At 51.6% G+C, this 8,744-nt stretch overlaps 2 protein-coding genes across 2 annotated transcripts in view; one reads left to right on the top strand and one right to left on the bottom strand.

Annotated features, from left to right (window-relative positions):
- The window catches only part of OTUD7A (OTU deubiquitinase 7A), a gene marked incomplete at its 3' end in the record, with an annotated part of 77,451 nt that overhangs the window by 31,838 nt on the left and 36,869 nt on the right, over nt 1-8,744 (top strand). The gene's annotated exons all lie outside the window — the stretch shown is intronic.
- Nucleotides 1-8,744, bottom strand: part of LOC102246452 (neuronal acetylcholine receptor subunit alpha-7) — a 39,579-nt gene that overhangs the window by 25,565 nt on the left and 5,270 nt on the right. Inside the window, exons 2-4 of the mRNA XM_005871095.2 lie at nt 3,625-3,722; nt 663-751; nt 34-197 (exon numbers count right to left, since the gene is read on the bottom strand). Of these exons, the coding sequence (XP_005871157.1) occupies nt 34-197; nt 663-751; nt 3,625-3,722 (351 nt within the window). The remainder of the gene's footprint in view (nt 1-33; nt 198-662; nt 752-3,624; nt 3,723-8,744) is intronic.

The raw sequence follows: 8,744 nt of genomic DNA on the forward strand, positions 1-8,744 counted from the left end.
CAGGGAGACCTCCCTCCGCAGGGCCCGTCTGACCAGGGCGAGGGCCAGGGCGCCCGGCTCTGCTGCCCTTTGTTGCCGCTCCACCTCCTCCCGCTCGGACAGAGCTGACCGGGGCGAAGCCTTCGGGGGCAGCCGGGTCCTTCTGGTCCAGTTCTCTCCACGCTGGCGGCTGGGTGTCAGCCTGATGCTGGGCGGGTCTGGGAGACATTGGCAGCGGGGCGGGGGGAGAAGCTGCAGGAGGGGGTGAGGGGCCCGGGGCCCCGCTCTCGGTGCCATCCTCTCTGGAAGGGGGTTCGGACGATGGGAAAGTGGACTCCCACCCTCTTGCCTTTGCTGGGGGGCTGAGGGGTGAGCTGGGCTATTTGTGAGCCTGGGAGAGAGTGCAGGGCCGGGGCGCTCAGAGCGGACACCAGCGGAGGGGTGCGGGTGGGGGTCAGGGACTTAGCAGGTCCTAGGTGTTGCGGGGGGCATGGTTCTGGAGGAGGAACGCGGAGGTACCAGGAGGGGCTCGCACTGGCAGAGAACTCCGCCTCTGCCCACAGCAAGCCGGCGGCAGGAAGCTGAGTGCGGCAGGGCTCCCCGCGCCCAGGAGGGGGCGCTGCGCCGGCCTTCCTTCAGGCCCACAGCTCAGGCACCTGGGGGCCGGCAGCGGCGATGCCCACCTGTCTGAACTGCATCCGGCACCGGGTACCGGATGGCACCAAACCCCAGGGAAAGGCTCGGGAACGCGTGGCCGCCCTTGAGTGTCCCCCTGGCAGCAGGAGTGGACAGTGATGGGATCTGGGAAAATACCAAGGAATGTGACAGCCGGGCAGGGAGGTGTCCTCCAGGGAACCCGCACCTGTTACCAGATGCGGGTGTGAACACACGCTCATTCTTAGGTCTGATCACCGCGGGAGGAAGGAGGGACAGGAGAGGAGACAGCTGCCCTGGGCCAGGAGACGGGGACCCCAGGGCCATGTTCATGGGGCGCAGACAGGCGTGACAGAGCGTCATCTGGCCACTGAGTTGCACACCATCTGTGGCTGAGCCGGCGCCCGTGGAGGGATGAGGGTGGGGTGTTGGCTGCTGGCAGAAAGGGAGTCAGAGACGGCAGAGACGGCCCCGCGATTGCAGCGCTGACTGTCCTACCCGTGTCCCCAAAGGGCCCAAGAGCCCTGCCTCCCAGAGGGGCCCCGGGAATTCCTCTATCTTGAGTAGGGTCAGGGGACCCTGTTCCTGAAAGCATGGCTGCCTCCCTGCGCCCCCTGTACCCCATCGTATCAGAGACCTGGAGACAAACCACTTCCCGGGGGACAGCGGGTCAGTATTCCTTTACGGCCCGTGTTCTGCACGGGGCACCCCGTTGACAGTGCAGAGCTGACGTGTGGAGAAGTCAGCCCAGTCGGGCCTGTGCCAGTAGGGCCGTCTGTGAGGTCGGCTCTCTGTTCACCCCCATCGACGGGACTGTATTTTTTTTCTTTTTTTGTTTATAAAATAAAGAAAGGCTGTGGGGCATCTGGGGAGTCGAGCTGACATTTCCGCTCGCTACCGTTTCAGTCAGTAAAGCGAGAGATGAACACATACGTGAGCTTAAAGGGCAGGGGCAGACACAAGGCGGGAAGTCGGGGAGTCCACAGGCAGAACACACAGGAGACGAAGTGTCCGGCCCCCTCCCCGATCGGAAAGAAGAGGTAACCTGTAAAAACCGCGGGGTAGGTGCGTTTAAAGTGTGAAGCTGTCGGTCATGATGACAATGTCAGCTGAAGTCCCAGCCTCAAGGGAAACTGGGAAGCAGTCCCCCACCGGGGCCTGGGAAGAGAATGCAGGCTAAGGAGAATCCGCTCCCTGATGTCCGTACAGGGCGGGGCCATGGCAGGTTTACAGCCCCGGCCGGCGGCTCAGTGGTCAGAGCGTTGGCCCGAGCACTGAAGGGTCTCGAGTTCGATTCCCAGTCAAGGGCACGTACGTGGGTTTCAGGTTTGATCCCAAGCCTGACCGGTCTGGTGCAGGAGGCAACCAATAGATGTGTCTCTCTCACAGCGATGTTTCCCTCCCTCCCTCCCCTCCTCCCTCTCTCTGGGTTGAAGTCTGTTTCTTTAGGAGGTGAAGGCCTTGCTTCTTGCCTGAGGCCATGGAATGACTGGTCTTTGTCCTCCCCTGTTGTGTATGTGTTTTGCTCGGGGCTCTGCTACCAGGTGGTGAGTGAGCTTCCTTCTCCGAGTGGCACCAGATGTCCAGTGGGACCTTCACTCCAGAGACTCACGCCCTCACGTCTGAAAGGTCTAGGATTTTCCCACCATCATGTACCTTCTTTTCTTTTCTTTTCTTTTCTTTTTTTCCTTTGGAACTTTAATTATTTGCATGTTGGCCTTCCCAGGTTGGTCTTTGTTTCCTCAGAGTTTATCTGTTTGTCCGCGTTGCTCTGCACACGTGACGAATAACTCCACTTTATCGCCCAGCCCCGCTCGTAAATGTACTGCTCTTCCCATCATATTCTTCGCTTCCCAGAATTTTTGTTCTCTGGATGCTCTTTTAAAGCCTCCTATTGTTTTATCTCTCTCTCCCTCCCTCTCCCTTCCTCTCTGAATCAATAAAAATATATATATTTTTAAATTAAAAGAAAAGAAAAGCCTCCTGCTGTTCCTCCAGGGCTGCAGTCTCCTCGGTTACATCCATTGGCCTCCCTCCCCGGCGGCACTCAGCTTCCCGGTAACTCAGACACCATTAGTCCTCGCACTTTGTCTCACATCTGTTAATTGTCTGTTAATTGATGTCATCGTATTTGCTTTGCCCTTCAGCACTGAGTCAGTGTTTCTCCTCTTTATTCTGATATCACTGGAATGTTGAACAGAAAATTCCTTTCATTAGAAAAAACCTCTAGCCCCGCCCGTGCGGCTCAGTGGTTGAGCGTCGACCTATGAACCGGAGGTCAGGGTTCGATTCCCAGTCAGGGCACATGCCCGGGTTGCGGGCTTGATGGGGCGGGCAGGCAGCCGATCCATGATTCTCTCTCATCATTGATGTTTCTCTCTCTCTCTCCCTCTCCCTTCCTCTCTGAAATCAATTAAAAAGAATTTATTTTTAAAGAAGATGAGACCCTGACCAGACGGAGGCTCGGCCTCCACGGTCCTCTCACTGCCCCGTGCTGCCACGGCCGTCGGTCAAGGCCTCCGGCAGGCGTGCAGTCACTGTCCTGGCCCAGGCGTGTATGCGCTGACCTTTGACATCAAGTCATTCTCAGCTTCAATGTCCCCTTAAGGTGGGGCTGGTACCGCATACTGTGGGCGACCTAGATGCCGCCGCTGATGTGTAATTACAGCCGAATAAAGCATTCGCATGTCCCTCCTTCTCGCCACTTTGAATATCTGAGTCTCCCCCCCACCCCCATGCTGGGACTCCTTTTAATAACGGGGATTTCTGCTGTACCCTCATTCTGTACGTTCACAGCCGCTTAAGCACCGCCCGGGCGCTCCCGGGGGCCTCTTTAAGAAATTATGACTCCAGGATTCTATTCCTCAGAGCGTGTGAATGTGCAGAATGTTGGAGCCGGGGCTGGGGTTCTCGGGGCGGAGGACGGTGGGTTCCGCAGCCGGGAGCCCGCGATTCTGCCAGTGCAGGCCCAGGCCTGCCAGGGAACCTCACTTTGCACCGCGGCGGCTCCGCAGCATGCCGATGACGGGACCCACGGGTGTTGGGAAAGCTTTGTCGAGTGGGCTGTCTGATGTCATGGCACTGATTTTCTGTTTGGGCAACACATACCCAGAAAACGTAAATCTAAACTTACAGCAGCGGTGCAAAAACAAAAAAAATGCACGTCCTCAAATCCATGCCCAAGCGGGTCCTGTTTGATCACAAGAGGTCAGAGGGGTATCTGGGCTGCAAGGCTCGTGGAGATGGGGCGTCGGCAGGGGATCCGGGCCTGGGAGGCCAGCTTATCAGAAAGACAGAATCCCTCAATGGATACAGCATTGGCCTGTGGGCTGAAGGGTCCCGGGTTCCATTCCGGTCAAGGGCATGTACCTAGGTTGCGGGCTCAATCTCCAGTTGGGGGCGTGCAGGAGGCAGCTGATTGAGGTTTCTGTCTCTCTCTCCCTCTCCCTTCCTCTCTATAAAAAAATCAATTATATATATACACACACACACACACACACACACACACACACACAAGAAACAAACAAATGTTTAAAAAAAAGAAAGAATAAAGATTTTTCTTTTTTTGTATTTACCTAAGTTTCCATATAATTTGTTTTTCCCCTATGACCCACAGGAAGGCGACCTAGTATTTTTATTTTTGATACCATTTCAGACTGGGAGAAGAGTTGCAAAGATTGTGGGAAGTTACAGGATACCCCCTCACCCAGCTTCCTTTTATGTTACAAACTTACACAACCATAGAACATGGATCAGAGCTAAAACAATTAGCCTGGCTGGTGTGGCTCAGTGGTTGAGCATCGACCCATGAACCAGGAGGTCACGGTTCGATTCCTGGTCGGGGCACATGCCTGGGATTGCGGGCTCCATCCCCAGTGTAGGGGGCGTGCAGGAGGCAGTTGACCGATGATTCTCTCTCATCATTGATGTGTCTCTCTCTCCCCCTTCCCCTTCCTCTCTGAAATCAATAGAAAACATTTTAAGAAAAGAGTTCTGTGGATTTTGACAAGTGGATAGAATCAGCCGCCACAATTTCCTATCAGCGTTTTCCTATCAAGCTGCCCAGTCATCCCCTGAGCTCCCGTATGTACGCACCCCGCCTCCAACGCAAGACGCCCTGTGAACTGCTCTCCTCCCACAGGTCTGATTCTCCAAGGTTATATAAGTGGAATTACATAACAGGTCACCTTCCGGGTCGTTCTGATCCCACTTGGAAAAATGCATTGAAGAGCCCTCCGTAACTTTGCATGCTTGAAATGGTGTGTTTCCTTCCCTCGCTGAGAAGTCTTTCATTTGATGGATGCATCATAGATTAACTATCCATTCATCATTTCAAGGGCATTCGCATACAGGCTTTTGGATGGACAAACATTTTCATTCCTCTTAAAGAAATAGCTAGGCATAAGGACGCCGGGTCACGGAGTAGGTGTACGATTAATTTTATTTTTTTTAAAAGCCCATTTCTTTTCCCCAGTCAAGACCAGGGTCAGACGAGGCAGAAGGAAAAGGGCCCAGTCGCACAAGCGATCAGGCCCCGGAAGCCCACCTCTCCTTTGCTCACTGCTCGGCCCCGCCCCCCCAACTCCTGTCCTGTCCATGCTACCCCTGTCCCTCCACCCTCTGCACGGACAGTCTGAGGCTGTCCACTCCCCTGCAGGGACAGCCCCCCTGGCCTCCTCCCGCAGCCAGAGTTATTTTTTTAAATATATTTCTATTGATTTCAGAGAGGACAGGAGAAGGAGAGAGAGAAGCATCAGTGATAAGAGGGAATCATAGATCGGCTGCCTCCTGCACGCCCCACACTGGCGATCGAGCCCGCAACCCGGGCATCTGCCCTGACCGGGAATGGAACCCTGACCTCCTGGTTCATAGGCAGATACTCAACCACTGGGCCACACCGGCCGGGCCAGCTCTCCCCATTTCTGGAGAGTGATGAATCCAGTGGCTGTACGCGGAGTAGACCAGGGAAGAACCAGAGATGGGGCTGAGGTTGTGCTGACATTCTGCGCATCAGCTGTCACTGGTCTGAGAGCCAAGAAAGCAGGAAACCAAGTGTATCCCCCCTGGCCCCCCACCCCACCTCCCTGCCTCCTCCCTGCCTCCTCCCTGCCTCCTCCCTTGGCGACCCTAACTCTGCTGGACTTTGAGGCGAGCAGTTCGTGCCCTTCGCCACTAGATGGTGCCACAAGACCACCTTTTAAAAAATAAGTGCCTGCCCTTCCTCCACTGATGAGATTTCTTCTCTCCCTGAAGGTCCAGAGATTTAGTCCCAATAACCATGTAAGAACCACAGCCCCAGCGCCTGGCCAGGGTGGGCACATCGCCAGGGGCCGCCGGAGGTTTCTTTACAAAAGTCTGTGCTTTCCCTGATAGAAAACCCAATGCCACACAGATTCCAGCGCAGGTAGGGGTTGGCCTTCAGGGCCTAGTGGCCTTGCCCTCGACCACCACCCCCTTGTCAGGGCAAACGGGCGCTTGGTGAACGTTCACATACTGTCAGTCGTTTTGTTTTGTTTTTCGTTTTCTTAGTTTTCAGTATGAGTCCTGCCCGTGCTCTGTTAGCTTTACATTAAGTAATTCATCGTCTTTTTTTTTTTCAGCGAATGTAACTGGTATTTTATTTTCCATTTCAGTTTCCACATTTCACTGATAGTATACATAAGCAAAATGGATTTCTGTATGTTGGCCTTGTATTCTGCAAACTCACGAAACTCTTGTTTTGTTTTTCGTTTTCTTAGTTTTCAGTATGAGTCCTGCCCGTGCTCTGTTAGCTTTACATTAAGTAATTCATCGTCTTTTTTTTTTTTTTCAGCGAATGTAACTGGTACTCACCAGTATTAGTCCTAATATATATATATATATACATATATGTATGTATGTGTTTGTGTGTGTGTATATATATATATATATATACACACACACAAACACATACATACATATATGTATATATATATATATAAAAAAATGCATACACACTTTAACAGCTGATAGCTCAATTTTGAAAATGAAATGTATTTTCATAAACACCGCCTTTATAATTATTCAAAGTGTATGTATACATTTTGGGAGGAAATATATATATATTAGGTTCCTCGACCTTCTTTTGGTTAATGTTTGTATCTAATATGTTTTCTCATCCCCTTCTTTCAATCTAACTAGATCATTATATTTGAAGTGAGTTTTTCATAGCTTAGGTGTATAGTTGGGTCATTTGAAAAAAATCAGTCTCTCTTTTTTAATTTATATATTTTGGACCATTTATATTTAAGGAAATATATATATATTAGGTTCCTCGACCTTCTTTTGGTTAATGTTTGTATCTAATATGTTTTCTCATCCCCTTCTTTCAATCTAACTAGATCATTATATTTGAAGTGAGTTTTTCATAGCTTAGGTGTATAGTTGGGTCATTTGAAAAAAATCAGTCTCTCTTTTTTAATTTATATATTTTGGACCATTTATATTTAATGTAATTGCTGATATTTAGGGCTTAAGTCTTCCCATTTATTTTTGTCTTCTCGCTGTCCCCCTGTTTGCTTGTTTCTCTGTTTTTATCCTGCTTTCCCGTGGCTCACTGGAACATTTTTTTAGAATTCCATGTTGATTTTTCTATCATTGTTGAGTGTATCTCCTTTTATAGATGCTTTATTGGTTGCCTGGATATTACATGTAGGTGTGAACATGACAAAGAGGAGGAATTGTTGATGAGCATATGCGTTCCCTGCGTCAGTGCGGTGAGCAGGTTGGCATTCTGACTTTTACTGTCATCGGGACTGGCAGGGTCATCGCGGAGAAAGGCTACATTCCCCACTTGGCCCCGAACACGCTGCCAAGGGGAGGACCGGGTTCCGTATTGTGGCCCTTGTGCTGAGGTGCGTGCACCGTGTAAATGCACAGGGAAGCAGCTCCCCTCCCCGGGCGACTCCCTGGCCTCCCTGGGTCTTCCTCTCATGTCCGGCCACGGAGTCCTTCCCCCACGGTATCATCGAGTCACAGCGCAGGCACCCGCAGGCGCCGTGTCGAGTCCCACGTTCAAACTGCCAGGTTCCTAGGAATTTACTGCTCGCACAGAGCGGTTTTCCTGAAACATGGGAGAGACCGATGCCACCAGATGTCAGTCCACAGACTTCTCGAAAGAGAGTTCACATTTCAACGCGTGTCATGACTCATCCTGTTGACTTTGCTAAAAATCTAAGTTTGTGGGTGTTGTGTTTTTTTTTTTACTGCGTGGGAGGAGCCAGCATCTGTCACCAGTAAGAAGCACCAGAAAAATCGAACAGGAAGGATGGATGGAGTGGTGTGGCAAGGCTGGAAGCTTAGAAACACCCAGCTATGATGTATGTTCTTTTTAATAAGTCATGTGCCGTGAAACACAAACCACGAGACGTCGGGAGAAAAGCCAACAGCGTGGGAAAAGCATCGAACGCAGTCAGCAGGTCCGCAGTACCCTCTACCGTGTGGCGCTGTTGCAGGATGATTAGGAGCTGGGAGTGGACAACCCCGAGAACATAGGGGAATCTCTAGAGAGGAACGGTTTCATAAGGAAGGAAGATGTCTGGGTGTTCTGATTCTTTGCATTCTGGTTAGTGATTCATTTGTAACAAACCTCACAAAACCTGTGTTTGAAAACGATGAACCCACCGGCTGGTGTGGCTCCGTGGTTGAGCATCAACCCATGAACCAAGAGGTCACTGGTTCGATTCCCCATCAGGGCACATGTCCGGCTTGCGGGCTGGATCCCCAGTGTGGGGCGTGCAAGAGGCAGCCGATCCATGGTTCTCTCTCATCACTGATGTTTCTATCTCTTTCTCCCTCTCCCTGCCTCTCTGAAGTCAATAAAAATATATCTTAAAGCTCAAAACAATAGCATCTGCGTGGCTAGAACGCTTTATAGTCATGGTTTTTGTCCTTTCATCGCGCCATCTGCTTGCATCATTGCATTTCTAGTCTGCAGACACCCACGGCAGCCCTCCCTCGTTTAATCCTCATGAGCACCTTTGAGGTTCCTTGTATCGTCTACAGAGAGGTGCTCAGGGGCAGCTGGTCACCCGCCTGGCGAGGACCCGTCCCAGCTGCTGGCCCTCAGTTCTGCTGGCCCCCTCCCCACCCCA

This window comes from Myotis brandtii, unplaced genomic scaffold (assembly GCF_000412655.1).
Source record: "Myotis brandtii unplaced genomic scaffold, ASM41265v1 scaffold329, whole genome shotgun sequence".
NCBI classification, from domain to species: domain Eukaryota; kingdom Metazoa; phylum Chordata; class Mammalia; order Chiroptera; family Vespertilionidae; genus Myotis; species Myotis brandtii.